This window comes from Ammospiza nelsoni, chromosome 20, assembly GCF_027579445.1.
Source record: "Ammospiza nelsoni isolate bAmmNel1 chromosome 20, bAmmNel1.pri, whole genome shotgun sequence".
Lineage (NCBI taxonomy): Eukaryota > Metazoa > Chordata > Aves > Passeriformes > Passerellidae > Ammospiza > Ammospiza nelsoni.
In genome coordinates, this window is record NC_080652.1 from 10492045 (window position 1) to 10516657 (window position 24613).

The window sequence follows — 24613 nt, forward strand, 5'->3', positions numbered from 1 at the left end:
TGCAGCTGATGCTGTTGGCGGGTGGGAAAGGAGCTCCAGCTGTGCCAAAGAACCCAGGAGGGGAAGGGACACGGGCCAGGACGCAGCTGGGCCGCTCCAATGTGGGTCGGTGTCAGTGAGGCCACATCAGCCCCAAATGGTTCGGCCTTGGCAGGGCAGAGGGTGAGGGAGGGCCACGGCTGCACCCCCTGGGCTGCCCACAGCCTGCTGCCCTGGCAGGGACCCCTCTGCAACAGCACCTGCAGCCTGGGCACTGCCAGGGTCCCACTGCTGTGGCATGGAGGGGTGGGGGTCCCCTGGGGCCACAGCCCCAACATCCCTGTGCCCATCCCCGTGCCCATCCCTGCTCAGGACAGACCTGTGCCCATCCCTGTGCCCATCCCTGCTCAGGATAGACCTGTGCCCATCCCCGCTCAGGACAGACCTGTGCCCATCCCTGTGCCCATCCTGCCCTGCTCAGGACATCCCTGTGCCCATCCCTGTGCCCATCCCTGCTCAGGACATCCCTGTGCCCATCCCTGCTCAGGACAGACCTGTGCCCATCCCTGCCCTGCTCAGGACATCCCTGTGCCCATCCCTGTGCCCATCCCTGTGCCCTTCCCAGGCTGCCCAAAGCCACTCAGCTCCACCAGGATGTCCCAGTGCTCCAGGCTGGCACACCAGGACAGGCCTGAGCTCCTGGCCCAGCCCCGTGGCCACAGGGACAGGAGCAACTGAGGCACAGGGAAGGAAAAACTCCAAGGAAGCTGGAAGCTCTCGACATAGTTAAAAAACAACATTGCTCTTGAAAATAGAAGTGATTGCGCTCCTTGTGAGTCACGGAGCAGAGACACGGAGATTGCTTTGTGCCAGGGACGGGCGGGCGCTGATTGTGCCGCCCGGATCTGTATCCACAGCCTGGATGGCATGTCAGAGTTTACAGCGAGCATGCATTTTCAACAGTGAGCTTTGCAAAATGTATCAATGTAATCTCTGCCTCCTATATTCCGTGTTGATTAGACACGATTTCTGGCTGGATTTTCAGAAAGCTCAAGTGCTTTTTTAATCACTACAGAAGCTCATTATTGCTTTCCAGTGACTCTTATGTCCTTCACTTCTCCTTTCAGATTAGAGTCTATAGTCAGATGAATATTGGATGATTTCATTACATACAAATGCAATCAACAGTTTTGCATAAATTTCTCCTCTTTTCTTGAGTTTCAATTGACCTCAGCACCCGTGGAGGCAGGCGCAATACACATGTAAATGAGCTGGCGTTGCTGCAAAGACACGGATTCGAGAAACAAGATAAACTGTCAGATAATATTCAGGATTTTTAACAGATCAAAAAATACTTCCTCGTTCAGCCCAGCCATAAAAATGGCACCTTCAGCTGCTGGGGAATTTGCTTTTGTTTTGCTCGTGTCTGGCTGTGGACAAAGAGCAGGAGTGGCGCCAGGGGCTGAGCAGAGCCGGGCTGGGAGTCGGGTGTCCGTGGGGTGTCCGTGGGGTGTCCGTGGGGTGCAGCGCTGGTGGCACAGCTCTCCTGCCACGGAGAAGCCTCTGCAGAGCTGGGTTTGGGGCTCCCTGTGGTGGTGCCAATGGTGGTGCTGCCCTGGTGGGACCATCTCAGTGGGATGCTGAGTTCAGACCCCTCGGGGCCCTCCTGGGCAGTCCCGAGCACCAGCCCAGCGCTGGGGGCACATGGGGAGCGGGGCTGGGCCAGGGCCTGCCCTCCTCACCCTGCGCTGCCACGCACAGGGGAACCACACGTTCCAAATATATTTAAGTTAACGCTCCACACGAACAATCAGGGCTAATTTAAAAAAAAACTGTAATTAAAAATAAAGTACCTCTTGGTAGAGAAGTCGGGGTAAACTGTCAGCAGTCACTTTGGATGTGAAGCCCTTACCTTTAAAAGAATCATTTTTGTGCTAATGTGAGCAATCCAGCACTCCCACACTCGCCTTCGGGGGGCCTGTGGGGAAAGAAACTCGTGGGTTTCTTTTGATACCTTTACGTGCTAATCTTCTTAACAGATTTTTAATTAATGGGAACAGAGCACTTTGCAGCCGTGAAATCTATTGGTGTAATTGCCTGGTGGATTAGTCCCATTAACCACACAAATTACCTGTCTCCAGGCCGCCAGCCCCACCGGGGAGCTCCCTGTGCTGGACACACTGAGCAGCCCCATTCTGAAGCAATTTTGATAAAATAAACTCTCTAATCAGGTAAATAATTCCATAAGGGAAATTGCTGCCTTCCCGCAGCCCCCCTCCAGCGGGACCTGGCTACTTTCAGGGGAATGCAGCACGCCTCCACTTACAGACAAACCTCCCGCTCCGAGCCCGTTTGGGAGAAGCCCCCGGCACACGGGACCCCCTCGAGCCGCAGCGGCTCAGGAATTGGGGCATTTAAGCTGTCAGCTGGAATCGGGCCCGGCCCCTGATTACCTGGGGGGACGTGCGGCGTGTTTAGGTTCGTGTCCATTGTAATTTCCTGACCCCCAGCGTTGATCCCGAGTGACTCCCGGCCGTGTCAGGTTCCTGCCCGCAGCCCCTCCGACACGTGGCCCCGGGCCCGGGGACACCGACCTTTGGGCAATTAAGGACATCAGGCCAGCCTGAGCCCGGGGATGTGGGAACCCTTGTGCAGCCGTCCCCAGAGCCACCTGTGCCCGATTCCCCACCGAGCCTGGCGAGGCTGCGTGGCTGGGCTGGCTGCCATCGCCCCTCGGGATGGGCACCTGGACCCTCCCCAGCCCTGTCCGGGGGTTTCCATGCCCCATTGTGATTTTGGATCTGAATCCGACAAGAGTCCCACAGCTGTCCTTGGCTCGGGGCCTGAGGTGGGTATGAGCTGCCCCAGGAATGCCGTGGGACCCACACCCAGCAGGCACAGAGGGGTCAGGGCACCCACACGGCCATGCACAGCCCCAGCACGCTTCCCCTGCTCGGTGAGGGCTGCCCAGTGCTCGGGGCTCGGCCAGGAAGGCTCCAAACCTGCTGTACCAGCCGGGGCCCTGCCAGGAGCAGGGAGGAGGGTCCCTGTGTCTGTGGGGACAGCCTGAGAGGGAGTGGCAGCAGTGACAGCTGGTGGGTACAGCCGCATGCTGAGGTGGCCTTCGGCCGTGCCCTGAAGCGCTGGGGTGATCAGTCTCTGTGCCGGCCCCGATCCGGGATGGAGGAGCCCAAAGCCCGTGGGCACGGGGCCGTTCTCCCCCTGGGGCACCAGGCTGGAGCTGTCCCCTCGGTGTCCCCATCGCTGCTGGCACCGGAGCGGGGGTGACCCCTGGGGCCGCCCCGCACGGGAGGGGAGGTGCCGGTGCCGGGCAGGGCCGGGCGGGAGGGCCGGGGCACAGGGGCTGCCCGGGAACCCTACACCGCGGGTAATTGGCATCAGATGCTCCCTGACCTGCCGCATCCACCGGGAAGCTGGAAGCATTTATTTGTCTGAGCCGGCGGCTCTATCTGCGTGCGGGAGGCGTTGGCGGTGGCGGGGCTGGGCTCCGGAGCCTAATGAGCCCGCGCTGAAGATGATGAATATGATTGCTGAAAGCGCTTTCCTGAGTCCTCCTTTCCTGGGGCTCAGGTTACGAGTTCCCAGACAGCCTGTCCAGCCCCGGCTTTTCAATTCTGATTTGTAGCCCCCCAAACTGTCTGTCAGCTCCCCGTGTCGGAGGAAACGCTGGGTCCTCTCCTCTGCTGTGCCCGGCGGAGCTGGGGCAGGGGCTGCCAGCCCTGTGCAGCCATCGGGGAGGGTTTGTCCTCCTGAGCTGCCCCACCTGGCCCTGTGCCCACACAGCCCCCTGAGCACTGTCCCCTGAGGGATCTCCAGCCACCAGCATCTGCTGTGCCCTTGCTTCTGTGGCTATTGGGGACCTTCCCCATGGGGAATTGACCCGATCACCTCTTAACCTCACATCAGAAAGATGTGGGGTTCAGCTCCTGTGTTCTCTGCCCATCCCCTGCAGCCCATGGCCGATGTTTCCCCACTGAACCACATCCCACAGAGAAGCTGCTCAGGGATGGACAAGGATGGGTCAGCCCGGGGATGTTCCACGGCCATGCAGATCAGAGGGACACGGTCCTGACAGGCCTGGGGGGGGGAGCTGTGGGGTGCCCCTGCCTGGCTGCCCCCAGCTCTGCTCCCTGCGTGGGGCTCAGGGTGGGTGCTGTCCCTGAGCTGCTCCTCTGCCCCTTGTCTCACGGGGCACAGCACCAGGTGTCCCCATGGCTCGGGTGTCCCCATGGCTCCAGCATCCTCGGGCAGATGGGGGGAAGGATTTTATGAGGGGAAGGATGTTGGGTGCTGACCCGCCACAGGTTCTTGTGTCCCGCTCTCCTGTTCCAGTCACGTTTCGGATTCCGGGGGCAGAAACATCCCAAACACGGGAATGAGGGGCTCCCGGGTACCGGAGGGGAGATGCGGGGCGGCCCAAGGCACAGCAGCAAAGGAGCAGGGATGCTTCGAGCCTCCCAGCACCTCCCAGCGGCTCCCAGCGGCTCGCAGCCCTCCCGCCGCCGCGCTGCCATCGGCGGAGTTCTGCTGCCTCCCTACGGAGGACGCGCCCGCAGCACCGGGGCCCCGTCGGGACAGACGCGCGGGGCCGTGACCGGGGCGGGGACCGGTGCCTCGGGCGGGGCTCTGCTGCATCCCAGCACGGCTCCGAACCTGCCTCCCTCCTGTCCTGCACCGCAGCCCAAGGGTCATTCCCGCACCAGCCCGGGGCTCTGGGGCCGGCACATCCCCGGGCAGCACCAGCACATCCCCGGGGCAGCACCAGCACATCCCCGGGCAGCACCGGCACATCCCCGGGCAGCACCGGCACATCCCCGGGGCTCTGGGGCCGGCACATCCCCGGGGCTCTGGGGCCGGCACATCCCCGGGCAGCACCGGCAGCCCCGGAGCAGCCGGGGCCCCAGTGGGGTCTGTTTGTCTCCTGCTGTCCCCCAGGACACGGCAGTGAGGCACACGTGGCATTTGGCAGCACCGCACTGGAGATCCGCTCTCTACTCCGGAGAGGTCTTAGGGCATTTGCCAGACCCAGTGCCCATTTCGCCTGTGGCAAATCCCCAGATGTGCCCTCAGTGCCTCAGGTGGGCCTGGCCTTGCCCCAAGGCTGTGAGACCACAGTCTCACACAGCCCCCGAGCACACCACCCTCCTCTGCCCCGGCTGGGCACAGGAACGGCTCTGGGCACCCAGGACTGGCTGCCACCCTGGCATTTGGGGTCAGACACCGCGGGCTGCAGCTCAGACAGAGCCGCGGGAGTTCTGGGGGCAGCCGGGCTGGCACCAGGGGGTTCAGCGGCTGCAGCTTTAGAGCTGAGCACTGCAGTGAGGGGTCCGGCTGCTCGGGAGACACCGGGAGCGGCGGGGGTCTGCAGGGCACCCTGAGCCGGCAGCAGAGCCCCCTCCGTGCCCGGCCGAGCCGGGACAGCCCCTCCAGGGCAGCCCTGGCCAGACAGGGCCCCGGGCTGCGCGGCCGTTTCCGGCATTGTGCAATAGAGCGGTTATTATTGAAACCCGGTGACAGGGAAAGGAGGGGCGTGAGAGCGGAGCGGGACATCCCCAGGGCTGCGGGAGCGGGTCAGGCCGGGCCGGGTCACTCGTGCTGCGGTCACCAGGGTCGGCATCGGGTGCGGGACAGGAGGGGAACCCGCCGCAGCTGGGGCTAGTGGTGCTGCAAGAGGGAATGGAGGGGAAATACACAGAGCCACAGGGTGAACCGTGCCTTCCTTGGGGCTGTGACACCCTGGGGAGGCTGGCAGAGAGCAGGAGCGGCCGTGACTGCCCCGACGGCACACACACAGCAAAACCCGCCCCAATCCCCGGTGCGAGCTCGTCAGGGGAGCAGAGGCAGTGTCCCCACCCTGCGTGAGCGCATGCAGAGCCTGCTGAGCTCATGTTTATGTCATGGCCGGTGCATTTGCCTGCTGAAGTCGGATCTGAGGCCCTTGTGCATTTCTGGACACCTGTGAAAGCCGCTTGCCCTGTGAGGACACTCCCTCCCTGCTGCTGAAACCCGCGCAGAGGAATCGAGCGGGGTCCAGGCAGGAACTGCGCTCCCCCAGCCTGCCGGGGCTTCCTGCAGCTCAGCAAACCTGCGATAATCCTCTCACCCAGCCGGGCCTGCGCTGGGGTCTCTGCCGCTGAGAGGCCCAGCAGGCTCCGAGCTCTGGGTTCCACCAGTCCGGGGACATCCCAGCCAGGTGTGCAGCTCACCGTGCCCTCGCCTACCCCAGAGCCCTGCAGAGCCTCTCCCAGCCCCACTCGATTCCTGTGCGGTGGCTGCTGCCTGCCCGGGCCGGGCTGGCCGAGTCCTGTCCGGTTCCAGCGGCTGGTGCTGGAACAAAGCATCCGGGAGGAAACACCCAGCGATGGCTGAAACGATAAACTCAGCTTTTCTGGCCGCTGGCGGCTGCGGGCAGCCGGGCTCCGGGCACAGCCGGGCAGCACTGCCCGGGCAGCCTCTTGCGGCCACTCGGAGGAGCTGAGCCAGGCCAAGGAGTTCGGGGGGCACATGGAGTCCTGGGGGACCTGGGATGGATGTGGAATTGGGATGCAGGGGGGCGTGGGAACAAGGGCGTGGGCGTGGGGGTGCAGCGGGACGTGGGAACCAGGAGCTGGGTACGGAGATGTTCGGGTAGGCGGGGACGGGGAGGGAAACGGGGAACCCGGGGCTCCTGGGAGAGACGCGGACCGGGCACGACTGGGGATGCAGGGGTGGCCAAGCGGGCCAGGGGAGGGGAGCGCAGCCGGGGCAGTCCCGGGCTGTCGGAGGCGGCCCCGTCCCGTCCCGTCCCGTCCCGTCCCGTCGGGGGCGGGCGGCAGCGCGGCGGGGGCGGGGGCGGCGGGGCCGCGCCGGGCGCGACGCGGGACGCGGCGGAGCTGCCTCTCGCCATGGGCGGTGGGTGCCGGGCCCGGGCCCCGCCGGCCGCGGGGCTTCGGCTGCTGCTCGCCCACGCCGTGCTGCTCTGCGCCGCCGGGAGCGCCGCCGGCACCGGCTCCGGTACGCGGGGCGGGACCGCACCGGGAGGGAGGGAGGGAGGCGCGGGGGAGTCGGTACCGGTGGAGCGGCGACATCCCGAACAGGGGACATGCGGCACCGGGGGGGCGAGGGGACCTGGTCCCGCTGCGTCCGGTACCGGGAGGCACGGGGAGCGCTGCGGGACCGGGCCGCGGTCCGGCGGGTCCCGGCGGGATCGCACTCGCCGCCCCCGGCTCGTCCTCGCCCGCCGGTGCCCCCCGTGTCCGGGGCGGAGGGCAGGCAGGGTGGGCAGGGGCGGCTGGAGGAGCCCCACGACCACCGCCCGGGTCAGGGGGCCCGCGGGTTCGGCCCGTCACGGCCGGCTGGCAGCAGAAGCGCCCGGGTGGAACAAACTTCCCCCGTCCGCCTCCCGCAGCGACCACACGCAGGGCCCGGGGGGACACCGCTGGCCCGGGGCGGCCGGGGACGCACGGCAGGGCTGGAGCCCCGCCAAGACCGCGGCACCCCGGGCCGGCCTCGCTGGGGGCCGAGGGGCAGTGCCAGCCCCTTCCTGCAGCCTCCCGAACGGGACGGGGCTCCCCCAAAGAGAGGGGACATTGCCCGTGCGTGCTGGCAGCCAGGGCCCTGCCACTGTCCCCGGTGACACTGCAGCTGGGAGCGAGGATGGAGGGCTGGGGGCAGCAGGGGTGGCTCTGGTGGCCTCAGCCATCGTTTCCTTCCCAGCACCACGTGCTGCCCAACCGCAGGCACACCAGGGGATGGTGAGGAATAGTGCTGACTGTGGCAGGCACCCGTGGAGCCTGTGGTTAAATTAAACCCTTTCTCAAACCCATGGCCAGCTCTGCAGGGGACTCCAGTAGCTGGGGTGTGACCCAGCAGGATGCGACAGCTCCAGCCACCAGAAACAGTGGGGCTGGGTGACCCCAATGCTGAGTGACACCAGTGCGGCTGGGGAGGTGGCAGGCACCCCACTGCAGGGCACATCAGCCCCATCTGCTGAAAGGAGAGCCCCCAGGGGATGCACCTGGCTGTCACTGGCTGGGCTGGACCACAGGTGGTGGGGACAGGCAAGGGACAGCCTCTGCTCTGCTCCTTCTCCAGCTTGGCCATCTCTTTACATGTGTTTTATCTTCCTGAGAAGTTCCTCTGGAGCTGAGGACAGCTGGGCCAGCATCTGTGTGTCCTGCTGACCACAGGACAGGGCCTGGGGATGTGCTGGTGACCCACGTGCCTGAAGCAGCTGGGACAGATACAGCCCTGGAATGGAGCAGCCCTGGAGCTGGCTGCTGCACAGCACGATCAAAGCACATTTCATTATGTGGGGGAAAAATAAATACCTGCAATACATGATGTACAGGAAAAGACGGCTTTTTTCCAAGCCTTAATTAGGGAGGGAGATATCTGATTGAGAAATTAGGGAAACTGTGCTGTGCCCCGGGGTGCTGTCAGCAGAGTGTCTGGGCTCTGCTCCTCCCCAGCGTTGCACCAGGAGGACCACAGCCCTAATCTAGTCCTCGGATCTGCTCTTGAAGACCAAATAACAGGATGTTGGGCTGAGGCTGGGATCTCCTGCTCACTTGATATTTGCTGCTCAGAGCACTCTACTTGACTCCTCACTGGCTGCACCTTGGCTCTGAGCCATGGTGTTTGTTCTCTGTAGACTTTTCCTCTGGTTGTGAGCAGAGCCAGGCTGGTCCCAAGGTGTTTCTCAGTTTTCCCTGCAGATATTGCCTTTGGCTGCTAACTTGCCTTCAGGGGTGTAGTTTTGTTCAAGCGTTCTTGCAAAATAAACCTGACTGTCCTCTGAGCAGCCATTGCAGGCTGCCAGACAGGAGCAGTGGCAGCACCCCAACACTGCCGTGTGCCCGAGCCCCAGCCATGGGGCAGGTGGGGCACAGGCCCTGCTGTGGGGAGGCAGGGGGGCACCTCTGGTAGAGCTGCTTTGCATTCATGGCTGTTTCCATTGCCTGTGGTCTGTGCCTCCTCCCAGCACATCCCCTCTGCAGTGGGGCTCACAGAGAGCCTGCCCGGGCTGCAGAGGGAAGCCAGAGAGCCCTGGGGCTGTGTCACCCCTCCAGCCCACCCCGGGCAGGCTGCCTGCCTCAGGTGCAGGGGGAGGCTCACTGAGCCCACGTGGGGCACAGCTGTGGGCCTGGCACGCTGCTCCCGCTCATGGTGCTGCCAGAAGTGGTTGCAGATGACAATCTGGCTGTGGTGTGTGTGCTGTGAATAGTTCGTGGGCCCGAGAAACCTTCCAGGATCAGACAAACAAGTGCGTAAGTGCTCCATGGTCTCCAAAGCCTGCGGCGGCGGTGCCGTGTCCCATGGAGCGAGCCCGGCTCCGTCCTGGCCATGATTCACCCCAGGTTGCTTTGGCTGCGGTCTGTGGAACGGATGTCGTCCCCAAATGTGGCATTTTTCAGCGGTGATGGAGCGAGAGCACCGGCCCTGCCGGCACGGAGGGGCTGCAGCGCCTTTCCCACACCTGGAGCCGTCCTGGCACGGCCAGCGCAGGATTCCTGGCCGGGGTGTGGAGAGCACGGAGCTGCAGCACAGGGAGGCTCCTCAGGATGTGATGGGGCTGGTGTCGCGGGCCAGGACACGCTCCAGCCCCTTCCCACCCTTTTGGCTGGAACACGCTGCTCCCACCCCGCCTCGGGGACCCGGCCCTGACACTGCAGTGAACCGTGGGAGGCGCGGCCCGGCCCGGCACGGCACGGCACGGCACGGCTCGGCTCGGCTCGGCTCGCTGCCAAACCCGCCTCGGAGGAGGGCCCCGGCCGAGCGAACTTCTCCTGACTCCCCATATTAGCTGGAGACACGGGGCAGGACTCGACCGGCTGCACTGGAGCATCCTCCCAGCCCACAAGAGCTTCCCCCGGGCTGCAGCGGGCACGGCACGGGGCTGCTCGTCGGGACTCTCACCGGGCCTGCAGCAGAGCCAAGTGTGGAGCTACCGGGGTGGGAATAGCCCAGAGGATGCTCCAGCTGCGCTGCAACACCTCCCCCTTTCCAAAAATTCCCATCTTGCAAAAATCTGAACGGGTGGTCTGACCTTAATTTGTCTGAGATAAATAAGATCCTGCCTGCTGCCTCCCGTCTGGAGACATGAAAAGATCCAAGATGAAAGGGAGCCTAATGGAAGTGCTGGGAGCTGAGCACGTCTTTGCAAGTCGAGCCCTGTGCTGGGAGGGATTTGGGACCACAGGGCTGAGCACAGCCCAGCAGAGCTGCAGGCAGAGCCCCAGGCTCCCTGCCCTGCCCCGAGCGTGTGCCTGCTGGGACACTGAGCAACCTCACAAAATTACCTTTATTTTCCTAAGATGTTAATTTTTAGCTGCAATTTCCTATGGAAAAAATGTGGTTTCTGTTCTGCATGCCCATCCCACCACCCCAGCAATGTTCCCAAATTCCAGAAGAACCTGAAGCAGGCCTGGCAGGGATCTGGTGAGCTCATGAGCCACATGGAGCAGCTGATGGGCTCAGGCGACCTTCCTCCATCAGCTGTGGCACTGAGCACTCTGGCAGTGGCTGTGATGGGCTCAGGAGACCTTCCTCCATCAGCTGTGGCACTGGGAACTCTGGCAGTGGCTGTGAGTCTCTGCAGCACTCGGGGTGTGCTGCCTGTCCCCCGTTCCTGCAGCCAGCAGCTCCAGAGCTGGGCACTGTGTTGGGTTGGTGGCACCTTGTCCATGAGTGCTGTGTGCCCTGGTGGGGCTGGTGGCCTCAGCACACAAAGCCAGGTGTGCAGCCAGCTCTGGGCTTTAGGCACTTCCCTCCTGGCACAAAGGCTCTGTGCAGACCTGGCTTGGTGAGTTGAGAATGTCGCTGGTGAGATTTCAGGAGGCAGCTGTGACAGAGAGCATCCCAATTTCCAGAGCACTCCTTTGGCTGATGGAAGGCAGAGGAGTCTCTGGGCACCCTGGACTGTGTTTCTCTATCCCCTGAGGTTTGCTGCTCTTGGAGGGGCTGAGGATGGTGGAGTTACAAGGATCTTCCTGCTCCAGGACAGCCTGGAGAGGCTTGGAGGGGATGGAGCTGCTCAGTGTGCCAGGGGGTCTCCCTGTCCCACGTCACCCCACAGCCTGGGAAGGGCTGCAAGGGGCCTTATCTCGTCCCTGCAGGCTGGGCACGAAGGTGGTGGAGGAAGGGGCCGGGCGGGAGCCGGAGTGAGCCGTGAGGGGCCCTTTCCATCCGCTGGGGGCGGCGGGGCCGAGGGGCCCTGCCAAAGCAAACGGCCCTGACAATGGCTGTTGTTATTAGCACAGCGGCTGTGGGCACGGCTTTAGCCCGGGCTGGGGCTCCGGGGGCACAGCAGCCCCCCAGGCACGGGGAGACGCCCCAGCAGGGCAGGGCTTGGCTCCTGCAGCTCTGCGCCTCCTCTCCTGAGCTGGGCCCGCTGGGCTGGCTCCGAGGCGCTGTCCCCCCTGGAGGAGCGGGCAGCCAGCGGATGCAGGGATGTGCTGGCTGGATGCTGATCTCTCTCTCTCTTCTGCAGTGAATCCCTGTTGCTATTTCCCCTGCCAGAACCAAGGGGTGTGTGTCAGGGTCGGCCTGGGAGGATACGAGTGCGACTGCACCCGCACCGGGTACTACGGGCTCAACTGCACCTCCCGTGAGTCCCTGTCCCAGCATCTGCCACCCGTGCGTGCCAGGGCAGCCCTGTGCCCACAGCACCCACTGCTCCGGGTGGGCTGGCTCCTCAGCAGGGAGAGTGACTGCTCTGTTTCCCCCAGCTGAGTTCTGGACACGTCTCCACAACCTGCTGAAGCCCAGTCCTGCCTTCTACCACTTCATCCTGACCCATTTCAAGTGGTTTTGGGACATTATCAACAGCACCTTCATCAGGGACACACTCATGAGGCTCGTGCTGACAGGTGGGGGCTTGGAGAGGGTTTGAGGTTCAGCAGGAGCCCCTGGCATGCACAGATGTGTGGGTTGGGATAGCAGGGCTGCAGCGATGCTGAGCAGCTCCTGTGAGCAGGGTGGGCATTGTCAGAAGGTTGTCACCCTGTCCTTCCATCACCCTGTCACACTGTCACTGTGCCCAGGGGAGCTGCCAGCCAGGCTGCAGTGGGGTGTAGGGGGTCCCCAGCACGGTGCCAAGCTGCCAGCTGGCTGGAAAACACGAGCAGTTCTTGGCATGCTGCACTCCCCAGGCCAAGGAGCTGTTTCACAGCTGCACAGAAAACAGCCCATGGAAATATGGCCCTTGTTACTCATGTCCCCATATTCATCACTTTGCATAAATATTTAGGTTCCAGCTCTTGGAGCCGTAGCGACACGCTTGCAAGGCTCCGGCTGTTGGCTTCACCATTTCTGAGGGTTTGTCATCTCATCCATCATCCAAGACTCCACTTAGCACATTAGCACAAGCCCTCCTTTCCTGCAGGGAATTGCAGCCTTTAAAAGGCTCGGAGCAAAGCCCAGGACACCCACATGCCTCCATTGCTGGTACCTTTCTGGTTTTTGGGGTGCCAGGAGCTGCTGGCAGCACAGAGCAGGTGGGCAGGGACCAGGGGCAGAGCCTGTGTGTTGCTGCCTCCATCCCCACACTGGTGATTCCCCTCTCTCCTTTCAGTTCGTGCCAATCTCATCCCCAGCCCCCCCACTTTCAACTCTGACTATGGCTACATCAGCTGGGAGGCCTATGCCAACGTCAGCTACTACACCCGCGTGCTGCCGCCCGTGCCGGACGACTGCCCCACGCCCATGGGCACCAAAGGTACGTGGCTGCTCTAGGACACCCACACCCTGAGTGTTTCCCACCCAGCCATGGCCAGGCTTTGGCTGCCATGGACACATCTGCAAAGCACCACTGGCAGTGCCACGTGCTGTCCCTGTCCTGCCCAGACTGGCTCTGCTGCAGGAGGAGATTGATGGCATCTGGATTGCTGCTGGGACAGCTCAGGCTGAGCTGCTGGGACATGTCACAGCCTGTGTGAGAGGGCTGCAAGGTCTCTGTGCAGAGGAGCCTGGGCCTGATGCTGCAGCAGACACCACCAGCAGCCCTGCACACAGCACCAGTACCCGGCTGGGTGGGCACTGGGCATCTTCCCTCAGCCTCCATCCTTTGCAGGGAAGCTGCAGCTCCCTGACCCCCAGCTCCTGGCAGAGAGGTTCCTGCTGCGACACAAGTTTGAGGCTGATCCCCGAGGCACCAACATGATGTTTGCCTTCTTCGCCCAGCATTTCACCCACCAGTTCTTCAAGACATCTGGGAAGATGGGACGTGGCTTCACCAAGGCTCTGGGACATGGGGTGAGGGTGTGAGGAGTGAGGGGGTGCTGGGGTCCCTGTGCCTCTCAGAGCAGCCTCGATGCCCTGCTCTCTCCACAGGTGGACCTGGGGCATTTGTACGGGGACAACCTGCAGCGGCAGCACCAGCTGCGTCTCTTCCGAGATGGGAAGCTGAAATTCCAGGTACCACCCAGCACAACTGAAACACATCCCAGCCCAGTGAGCCAGGGCTGTTTGAAGCCCATGTTCCTCTGGCAGCTCTTGGCAGACCCCAGCCCTGATGCCCTGCGTGGCTGCTGGCCGGGGGACAATCTTTGGGGTGCAGCTGCTCTGATGGCAGCAGGCATTTGGGGCTGTATGAGGGAGGTGTTTCCATTCACTCACCTCTTGCAGGAGAGCAATGTGGTGCTCTGAGGGAGGTAGCTCGTGGCTGGGCAGGTTTTACTGGGATGTTTTGTCCCCTCTGCCCTTTCTGCCCTGTCGCTGCTGTCCCCAGGTGGTGGATGGCGAGGTGTACCCGCCCGTGGTCAGCGAGGCCCCGGTGCACATGGTGTACCCGTCGGGCGTGCCCCAGGAGCGGCAGCTGGCCATGGGGCAGGAGGTGTTCGGGCTGCTGCCGGGGCTCTGCGTCTACGCCACGCTCTGGCTGCGAGAGCACAACCGCGTCTGTGACCTGCTCAAGCGGGAACACCCCACCTGGAGCGACGAGCAGCTCTTCCAGACAGCACGGCTCATCCTCATCGGTGAGGAACTGCCCTGTCCCACCCCCTGGGACTCCCACGCTGGCCAGCCTCTTTTGGGGGCAATGGCCAAACTGCCTTTGAGGCAGCTCCTCTGGCATCCTTCTGGGAATCTCTTGGTTTGGTCCATATAGCAAAAAAATTGGCTTTGGTCCATCCAGAATGGTCAGGAGGAGGTGGATGGCTGCTGTGGTAGATGTGGGTGACATCTCAGGTGCAGAGCTGGTGGCTCCTGCTGCTGCCAGCTGCTTTTTTCTGCTGCCCAGGGGAGACCATTAAGATCGTCATTGAGGACTACGTGCAGCACCTCAGTGGGTACTACCTGAGCCTCAAGTTCGACCCCGAGCTGTTGTTTGGGTCCCAGTTCCAGTACCGGAACCGCATCGCCGTGGAGTTCAACCAGCTCTACCACTGGCACGGGCTGATGCCCGACTCCTTCGTCATCCAGGGACAAGAGTACAGCTACAAGCAGTTCCTCTACAACACCTCCATGCTCATGGACTACGGCGTGGAGGCGCTGGTGGAGTCCTTTTCCAAGCAGGTAGCAGGAAGGGTAAGGTCCTGCTCTGCCCTCCCAGAAGGGACACGCGTGCAGTGGTGCCCGTGTCACGCCGAGTCTGTCCAGGGCAGCCTCCATGGGCACATCAGGAGCCCTCCCCGCCCGCACCGAGGCGAGGCTGGCCCTGGCAGCCCAGCTGCTGGCTCTGGCTGCTCTGCAGTAAACATTCCGGTGGTGCCAGAGCCTGTGGAGGCCGGGATGTCCCCGCTCGGCTGAGCCGCGGGGCTGGAGCAGCGCCTGGCGCTGTTCTCTGCTGCCATCGCATGGATGTTTTCTTCCAAGCGATCGCAGCTCCTTTCCTCACCCTCCTTGTGCCAAGCAGCCCAGCTGAGGCTGAGCCTGAGGCCCTTTGGGCATTTGGGCTCTCCCAGCGAGCCTGAAATCTCTCTCATCCTCCTCACTGGGTCACTGCCCATTGAGGACTTCTGCTGCCCTGTGCCCTGCCCTGGGAGCAGGGCTGGCCTGACCAAGCTGCTCCACAGCTGCTTTTTGCACTGCCCATCCTCCTCTTGCTGCTGCAGTGACGTGCCGGTGTCACAACACAAGCCCAGGGTGCTTTAGTGTGGTGGCCCTCTGGAGCTGGTGCTGCCCTGATGTGTACCCCTCCTTGTCTGTGCCCTGCAGATCGGGGGGGGACAGACCATCAATGCCAATGTCCTGCACGTGGCCGTCGGGGTCATCAGGGAGTCCCGGCAGCTGAGGCTGCAGCCCTTCAACGAGTACCGGAAAAGGTTTGGCATGAAGCCCTACAAGTCCTTCCAGGAGCTGACAGGTAGGGCTGCACTGCTGCTCCTGGGGCTCTCCTGGGCCAGGCAGGGGCTCTGTGCCCGTGGGTGAGTACCAGGCCATGAGCTGCCCCTCTGCCACTGGGCTTGGAGCAGCTGCTCCTGCCCATGCCAGCCCTGCCTGCTATGGCCCCACAGTGGGGCAGACTGGGCTCATGCAGGGGTGTCAGGGGATGCAGGGGTGTCAGGGGTCCTTCCTCCTGGGGTCCCTGGCCTGGAAGTCAGGCTTGCCTGCAAGGGAGCCAGTCTGCCTTTGCCCACTGCCAGGCCAGTCCTTGCCAGGTGTGATTCTCTTGCTAAAGCACTCTGATGTTCACTTGGTGCAGGAGAGGAAGAGAAGGCAGCAGAGCTGGAAGAGCTGTATGGAGACATTGATGCTCTGGAGTTTTACCCAGGCTTGCTGCTGGAGAAACCCCAACCCAATGGCATTTTTGGGGAAAGCATGGTGGAGATCGGAGCTCCATTTTCCCTGAAGGGGCTTTTTGGAAACCCCATCTGCTCCCCAGAGTACTGGAAACCCAGTACATTTGGTGGAGCAACCGGCTTTGAGATCGTGAAGACGGCGTCCCTGGAGAAGCTCGTGTGCCTCAACGTGAAGAAGTGCCCGTACGTGGCGTTCCACGTGCCTGACACTGCAGAGCATGGCAGTGCCCGGGCTGCTGGATCCTCTGCAGAGCTCTAGCAGGGCTGACCTGCCCAGGTAGGGACTGTCCTTGCCCTGCTGCAGGCTGAGCTGAGCTCCCAGCCCAGTGCTGAGGATGCTGTTCCTTCCTACAGCGAATGGTGGGGATGCAGGAACTGCTGCCCCTGTGCCTGCCCAGCACCCGTGCACAGCTGGGACAAGGAACCAAAGCAGTCTCTCCTGGAGGAGGCCAGAGAGAAGCATGAGGTCAGATCTCCAGACCTCCTGTGTCGTGCTGGCTTGGACCCTGGCACGTGCCACTGGCTGCCACCCCGGGGCTGCTCAGAGCGAGATGCTACCTCTGTGCACACAAAGGGATGGAGTCTCTTCCATCCCAGAATCATCGCCCTGCTCTGCACTAACAGCTCAGCAAACATCCTCACAGCACACACAGCCTGCTTCTGTCCTCCTCCCCAAACAGAGCTCAGCCCTTGCCCAGCACAGCCATGTGGTAGCTGGCAGCCACTGTCACTGGCCTTGATCCCCATCAGATCTTGGTTAAGGTCCAGGAAAAAGGACATTTTAAATAATAAATGATTTTAAAAACTCCTCTATTTGTGGCTGTGCCCACCAGTGCTGTGCTGGGCCATTGCTGACTGCACCTGAAGCAATAAATGGAGCAACTTCTCCCTTAGGAGCTTCCATGGGGGTCTCTGAGTGTCCTGAGGCAGTTTGAACTTTGCTCCCCTCTGGCCATCCCCCAGCTGCTCAAATGCCACAATTCAGTGTTTGGCCACTGCTCTCAGGCACAGGGTGGGATTGTTGGGGTTGTCCTGGGCAGGGCCAGGGGTTGGACTGTGATGATGTTTGTGGGTCCCTTCCAGTTCAGGATATTCTGTAATCCCATGGTGACACTGCTTAGACCAACATTGTGTATTTCTCTCACATAAAACTATCCACACACAAATCTGGCTGCCTGGGTGTTTTGTAGACATGAAATAGCCACAGTCTGTAAGACAGCATGCAGCTGCAGCTCCTTCCTCTGCTGTCCTGGAGGAGGGGAGCACTCCTGAGCCTCTGCTCCATCCCAGCAGCATTCCCAGGGAGGTGTTACAGGAATTCTAAACTAGGGAGGTTTAAAGGGCTGGTGCCTTGGCAGGGATGTGGTAAGAAAGTGTCATAGCAAGAAGGGGCTCCCAAGTCATGAGCCTTATCACTCACTCTCTCTAACCCTTCAGAAATGGGACAGCATTATCAGGACAGCATCTGGATTTCAGTTTCCATGGGGATGTGGGGAGGCAGAGAGGCCAGCCAGACCCCGAAGGCACAGCAGGCAGCTTCACCTGCTCTGTGCTGCGCTGGGCTGGCCCTGAGCAGTGCTGGCACACGGACAGCCCAGCGCTCCCAGTCGCACCGTGCCGTGCAGGAGTGCTGAGCAGCACTGCCAGAGGAGGACACGGTCGGTCCTTCCCCGGGCCAGCCGAGCACCGAGCACTTCCAGCTGTGCTTCCAGCTGTGCTCGTGACCGCCCTCCCCGGCTGGGAGCCGCTCCAGCCCCCAGCATCCTTCCCTGACATCTGGCGACCGGCACAAGCTCGGCTCGCTTCAGTTAAACCACAAACATCCTGCGTTTCCTCGGGGCTATCGGGGCTGCCAGCGGGGCTTTGGGACAGCTGATAACGGCACGAGAGCCGACAATGGCCTGGCTGCCCTCTGCCACCCAGGGGGAATGTTCCCCATGGCACATGGAGAGTGGCCTGGCTGCCCTCTGCCACCCAGGGGGAATGTTCCCCATGGCACACCGAGAGTGGCCTGGCTGCTCTGTGCCAAGGAGGAATGTTCCCCATGGCACATGGAGAGTGGCCTGGCTGCTCTGTGCCAAGGAGGAATGTTCCCCATGGCACATGGAGAGTGGCCTGGCTGCTTTGTGCCAAGGAGGAATGTTCCCCATGGCACATGGAGAGTGGCCTGGCTGCTCTGTGCCAAGGAGGAATGTTCCCCATGGCACATGGAGAGTGGCCTGGCTGCTCCCTGCCAAGGAGGAATGTTCCCCATGGCAAATGGAGAGTGGCCTGGCTGCTCTCTGCCACCAAGGAGGAATGTTCCACTGGGATAGCTTGGCTGAGGCACCGCTGGCAAGCCTGGCACCTCTTCCAGCCAGCCCAGGACAGCAAAGCATCTCCCTCCTGCTAGCAGGAAAAGCTTTGAAATTGTTTCTTTGAAGGACCAGCATGTACCAGCCCCAGGCACAGCACCCAACACGCTACTGAAATCTCCCGCAGGAGCCCAGGCACCCACGGCCCTGCACACAGAGCTCCCCCCAGCCCAGCACTGCTGAGCTCTTCTGTTTTCTGTGCTGGTTTTCCAGCCATGGCAGTTGCAGAAATCGCTCCCAGTCACCAAGGTACAGCCACATCAAGGCAGTGTTTGCACCCACACATGGTGGTGTCTGGTGTGGCCACGAGCATCACCCACCATGGCAGGGGCTCCCTGCCGTGCTCTGGAGAGGAGAGTGCTGCCAGAAGTGCCCTCTGTTTGAGCTCTTGGTAAACACAGCCCGTGGAGATGCTCTGTGTTTTTAAACATGCCTCTGGGGAGCCCAGCTGTGGCCTGCCTGCGGTGGGGATGGACAGGGACAGGAGATGGGGCTGCCTGGGCTCCTGCAGCAACAATGAAAACATGCATCTGGGGCTGTGTGGCCTCAGAGCAATGATTCATTGGGCAGGAGGAGAAAAGCAATCCCTCCTTGGAGGGAGTCTCCAGATTCTCTCAGCTCTCCCCAGCAGGCCCCCCTGCCACAGGATCAGGCCAGTGACTGCACAGGAAACCTTGTTTGGATTTTCAGCAAAGGCCTATTTTGAACATTTTACAAAGAAGAGGCAGATAGGAGGCCAGAAAAACTCAGTGTAATCTTTTCTTAGCTAAATTTTGTCCTGCATTGCCTGGCAGCCATGATGGCCCCACAATTAAATGTCCATGTTGAGCTCATGTGGGATTTCATTCCTGCCCTTGCCAAGCAACCATCCACGCTTCCTTGTGCCCTCACATTCCGTGCCCAGGCTCTGCTGTTTGTGTTGAACACCATTAACTGTGAGCAAAGCCAGGTGAGGGCTGTAACACCCACCATTCCTGGCTGCCTCCCTGCACTGCACCGCTCCTTCCAAAACAGAACATTTCCCAGAGGCTGCACACCTACATGACAAGTGCTTTTTCAACTCCTATTTATAGAACTCCTTGAAAATTCAGCTTCAAGAAAGGGCAAAAGCAGCAGCAGCTTTTTCCCAGCTCAGCCTGTTCTCCCTGCTCACAGCTGTGCATGAGGTCTGTGCATGGAGGAGCAGCAGGGTTAGGGCACAGCTTCTCTCCCCTCACTCTCTTGTGCTTGTTGTATTCTTCCAGATCAATGATTAATTGGATTCACATATTTTCTCTTCTCCTTTTCGCTACTGGCACTGCAAACCACCTCTCATCTACCTCAGCACAGGAGGTTCCTCACCAGGAGTCACCTTGCTCCAGGCCACTGGACACAGAGCAGCAGGGAAGGGTTTGATCCTGTTACAGTTTTGCTGCCACAGGGGGCAAAAAAAAAGCACTTTATAAAAATAAAAACTTCAAAGCAACTCAAGCAGACAGCTCTGCCTTGATCCCCTCTCCAAGACAGGTTTTGTGATGATGCTAAAATGCACCTTGTCTGCACAACAGACTTCACTGAAGCTCATCCTGGATATGAGTTACAGTTGCTTTGATATTTTCCTTAAATGTGCTGATATCCACACTCAATGATTTAATTCCATATAACTTACATAGGGGTTTTTTTCTGCAATTCTCAGATGCAAAGAAATAATCTCTCACCACATTTGAAAACCTGGATTTCTGCCAGTTTCCTTAAAAAGCTACAATCTGTGCCAACTCAGTCATTTTAAACTACAGATTATTTATTTTTCTGCTCATACTACTTTTTAAAAGACAGTTCAAATAGATACAGTTAGAAATTATTTTTTTTTCTAGCCCAAGATCCATTCTTATCAAGATCCTATTAGGATCCACAGACACATTTGCAATTCTCCCTGGTGTTCCAAAGTGCTTTACATAAAAATTTCAAATAAAATTAATCATTAAACATGGCATTACATTGGGTCATGTATTTAGGTAATGATAGTCTACTTCTACTACTGAAGGCAGACAGAAAAGAACTTTACCACTGATTTAGTAATTTTAGCATGGGATGAAATTCTGAGGTTATTCAAGTCCCAATTCTGCATTTTGCCAACAAGATTCTCCTTGCTGCTGTTCAGCACACACACTGGAGCTCTTTGTAGCAGGCAGTCTCTCTGAAGAGGCAGAGCTCATTTTCTGATCAAGTGACTACTATGAATTCCAAGGATGGGTTTTAGAACCCAAGAATGTATTAAGAGCTGTAATTTCATTTATGTCTCAGGGAAGGTTAAGGGAAGAAGAACTCTCTCCAGCTAAAAAGCAATTTTCAGGATGAAGCCAGGGGTTGTTGTTACTTGTAACTGAGAAAGGAACAAAAATTTAAGGCCATTGTTAGAACAAGATACTCCCAGGAAGGAGACTGCAAACTGTGGAATGGAACATGGGACCTCACGCTTTTAAATGGTGCAGTTCAGCACCAGATTAGTAAGTCTTGAATGTTAAAATCTCTTTTATTTGCAGTCTCAGTTCTTGCCTTAGGGAGTTGGTGGCCACATCTCAACTGAAACTTGCAAGGACGCTGAGACATTGCAACAGACAATTTCCTAAACTGACTGAATCATGTTAGAACTTTGTGTTGAGTAAAACACATTTGAATTGCACAGAAATGAGACTGTTTTAGTTGTAGCTATGGAATTAATTTAAGAAAATGTTAGGAATTTGTTGTTATTTTTAATGAGCAAAAGTCAAAGTGCATGAAGGGGAGGAATACATACCCACATGAAGGAGGAGAGAGAACAATCCCTAGCAAGAACATCCTACAGCACAGCTACACCTACGGGCCCTTGGCATAAAGGGCTCAGTCTATTTCCAGATCACTGTCTTCACTGTAACATGCAGATGGATTATGTATAGAAGTCAGCAGCAGTAGGTCTTTTTCTGGCAGCAAACCACACTCCTGCAGAAAAGCCTCCAGGTCTACAGCAAAAAAATCTTCTCCCAGCTGGTCGGTGATGCGCACGAAGTTGCCAATGAGCTCCCCTGCCTTGTAGACCAGCAGGGCCGGCAGGGCATTGTTAGTGAAGCGAGTGCTGGCACCAATGAGTGAACTCTTCACTCTGCAGAATTTCACTGTTGGGTACTCAGCAGCCAGGCAGATCATGCAGCCATTCAGGGACTCAGTGCCAGGGATATCATCTTCATAAATATGGATCATGATCAGTGTGCTCTTATGCTCTTTGTCCACGGTATCCAGAAATGCTTCCCCACTGGTGATCTCAAACACCTGCTTGAATTGCTGCCCACTGTACAACTGCTGCCTCATCTCCTCCATCCGCTGCTTCCTGTAGCGCTGCAAGAACTCCTCATCGTCCTCATCATTGTGGATCATGCTGTATTCCTGTAAAGTCATCTGAAAACAGAGATTCCTGAAAAACATCTGCACCACTATACGGGTCACTTACATAATGAGAACATAAATCAAGAGGATTAATGTGGGTCACTCATCTTTAATAACAGCAAAGTGCAGCCCATGAAGGCTCAAGCACCCTGTGTCTTACACTCCATTCTGATCTAATTAGAAACCATGTCCAGGGGGAACAGCGATTTCAGCCCTGGGTATTCCAGTTTCCACAAGCTGCACTAATAACACAAGTGGCTGCTCCATGCTCCCACTTTAATCCAGGTTAATGGTGGCCACGTGCTTTCACTGAGCCGGGAGCGCTGATTTGGAAACGGTGCCTGACCTCAGATGAGCTTCTTTCTCATCAGCTTTTCGTTTAGTTTTTCAGTTAAAATTTGTGGCACCATTGTCCTGTAGAATTGAAATTAACAGCATTTTATGTATTTTATACCTGTTCACTTGCCTGCATCACTCAAGATACAGGAGAGCACACACAACTTTCATCACCTGAAGGCACAGACATGTCTGCAAATTAGCAACTTCTCTGACTACAACCCAGGGCTAGTTAACAGCTCAGCTGATTAAAACCATTCACTACATCCAATATCTGCAATTTCAGGAGCTCAGAGTTGAATTCTCAACACCCACTTACTAAATACTAAATTAATAAAGGTTCCTAGTTTTGGGCAGGGGAGGCAGCATTCACAGTTTTGCTGTACAACTCTTCATATTAATCCCCTGAAGTTCACTTGATCAACAGATGAGAAATCTGGAAAAAGCTTTTGGACCTCCTTGGTATTGCAGCTAAATCACTTATTTGTTATCACAGGTAAGCAAAACTGCTAAATACTTAAGTGACATTTTAATTCCTTTGTGCCACCCTACCTTTCCATTGATTTTTTCCTGAAGCTCTTTCTGCTTCTGCTGCTCAGCCTCCTCATCCAGGTGAGACCTGCAGGTCATGGAGAGCTTCTTGATGAGCCTCTCCATCTCCCTGCGCTGCTCCTGCCGCTGCTCCGTCTCCAGCTGCTTAAACCTCCGCCAGTCATTGATCACTCCCTTGGGACCTGCAATCAGGTGTGGAGACATTTCGTGTAAAAAAGACAATACCATTTTACCTACCAGTTACAATCAAGGAATAATTTGTAAATCAGTAAAATGGTGACCCGGTCATAAATGTTTTTGTAACTACGCAAAACATCGATATAAATAATTTGCCATTTGCATGTCCTTGAGTTTCTATCTACTTTTTTAACAAGAAGGATAAAATTTACTTAACTAGGCTGCTCTTGTAATTGTCCCAAAGATTAATATCTGCGCTCTTGAAATAGAACCACCAGCCCACAAGAGTTCCCCTATTGTTAGCATGGCTTTCATCAGAACAAAAATGATATATTATCATCCAAGTTGTACAAATCAGCCTTGTCTCAGCTTTCTATCCAAAACCTGATCACCCACTGACTCAAACATGCCTAAACCCAGGAATTTAATTTCAAAAAAAGAGTTTCAGAAGAATATACAAAATTTCCAATCAACAAGGGATATACAAAAGAAGTATATTGATATGATGATACCTGTGTTGATAGCGCTGCCATCGCTGCTGAGCTCCACCTCGCCCACACTTTCAGGAATGCTGCTCTCCCCTTCTTTATCCTCCTTCTCACTGTCTTCATCCTCACCCTCACTGCTGCTGTAATAATACTGCAGCTTCTCGCCAAGCAGTTTATCATCCGCAGTAGTCATTATGCTCTAAAAATAAGGTAACAAAAGAGAGGATGCATTTCTGATCAAACACACATCACGATGGTCCTTCATTTCCTCAGGGCATTTTTTAACCCTGGGAGAACACAGCCCACTCTCAAACAGCCCTCGATGCAGTCAGTCACAATTTAAAACTTAGTTTAAAGCCTCAGAGTCTCACTGGACAGCTCCATCAGACCGATTCCCAGCTACTGAGTATCACTTGCATTATTTAACAACAATTTATTAGAGCTGAAAAACTATCAATGTAATTAAGCAAATTAAAGCGTTCTGACCTGTATTCCTTTCCAGTCTTTCAGAGACAAGCTTCTACCAAGACCTGGAAGAAGAAATTTTAATCACATCAGTTGCTGTGGGCTCATGCTCGATGGTGCAGTGGTCTCCCAGCCAGCCCAGGCCGTGTGTGTGTGCACAGCCCGGCTCCCGGTTCTCCTGCTCACGGACTCAGCCCGGTTCCCGGTTTTCCTGCCGGACGCCGTGGGCTCTGCAGGAGCTAACCCCGGATTCAGCCGATTACAGCGCCAGATGGCCCAGGATTACCGGGACCGCCCCGCAGCGGGGCCGGGCCTGGGGCGGCACCTGGGGTTGGCTGGGGCCGGTGATCCCCGCGGGCCCGGAGCGAACCGGCTCTGCTCCCCGTGCCGGCCGAGCCCCCGCCCCGCGCCCTCCCGGATCCCTCGGGCCGCGCCGCCGCCCCTCGCCCGCCCGGGATTCTGCGGGGCCCGGGAGCACCGGCCCGAGCGGCGCTGCCGGAGCGGAGCGAAGCGAAGCGGCCCCGCCGCCCCGGCCCGGCCCCACCGCCGCCGCCTCACCGCTCCCGCCGCCTTCCGGGGCCGCTGCGCGGGGCACGGCGGGAAGGAGGCGGCCGGGGGAGGAGCCGGGCCCGGCCCCGCTGCCCCCGCCCCGCGACGGGAACGGCACCGGCACGGCGGAACCGCCCGCCCAGGGAACGGCACCGGCACGGCGGGACCGCCCGCCCAGGGATCGGCACCGGCACCGGCACGGCGGGACCGCCCGCCCAGGGAACGGCACCGGCACGGCAGGACCGCCCGCCCAGGGAACGGCACCGGTACGGCGGAACCGCCCGCCCAGGGAACGGCACCGGCACGGCAGGACCGCCCGCCCAGGGAACGGCACCGGTACGGCGGAACCGCCCGCCCAGGGAACGGCACCGGCACGGCAGGACCGCCCGCCCAGGGAACGGCACCGGCACGGCGGAACCGCCCGCCAAGGGAACGGCACCGGCACCGGCACGGCGGGACCGCCCGCCCAGGGAACGGCACCGGCACGGCGGGACCGCCCGCCCAGGGAACGGCGCCGGCCGGGCCCCCGGCCCCGCTCCCTCCGCCCCTCCCGGAGCTCCCCAGCCCCCGCTGA

General features: G+C 59.0%; 2 protein-coding genes across 2 annotated transcripts; one reads left to right on the plus strand and one right to left on the minus strand.

The window, feature by feature from the left end:
- Positions 1–6848: 6848 nt before the first annotated feature.
- On the plus strand, positions 6849–16885 carry PTGS1 (prostaglandin-endoperoxide synthase 1). The gene is made up of 11 exons (XM_059486286.1): positions 6849–6993; positions 11471–11587; positions 11709–11849; positions 12554–12697; positions 13052–13233; positions 13312–13395; positions 13709–13955; positions 14219–14505; positions 15136–15283; positions 15623–15996; positions 16074–16885. Exons 1-10 carry the CDS (start codon positions 6885–6887, stop codon positions 15976–15978), a joined length of 1815 nt encoding a protein of 604 aa, XP_059342269.1. The 5' UTR covers positions 6849–6884; the 3' UTR covers positions 15979–15996; positions 16074–16885.
- A 2947-nt stretch (positions 16886–19832) lies between these two features.
- Positions 19833–24211, minus strand: PDCL (phosducin like). The gene is made up of 5 exons (XM_059486492.1): positions 24049–24211; positions 23512–23555; positions 23050–23224; positions 22361–22542; positions 19833–21484 (listed from the first exon to the last, which is right to left on the minus strand). Exons 3-5 carry the CDS (start codon positions 23216–23218, stop codon positions 20933–20935), a joined length of 903 nt encoding a protein of 300 aa, XP_059342475.1. The 5' UTR covers positions 23219–23224; positions 23512–23555; positions 24049–24211; the 3' UTR covers positions 19833–20932.
- Between the last annotated feature and the right edge of the window lie 402 nt (positions 24212–24613).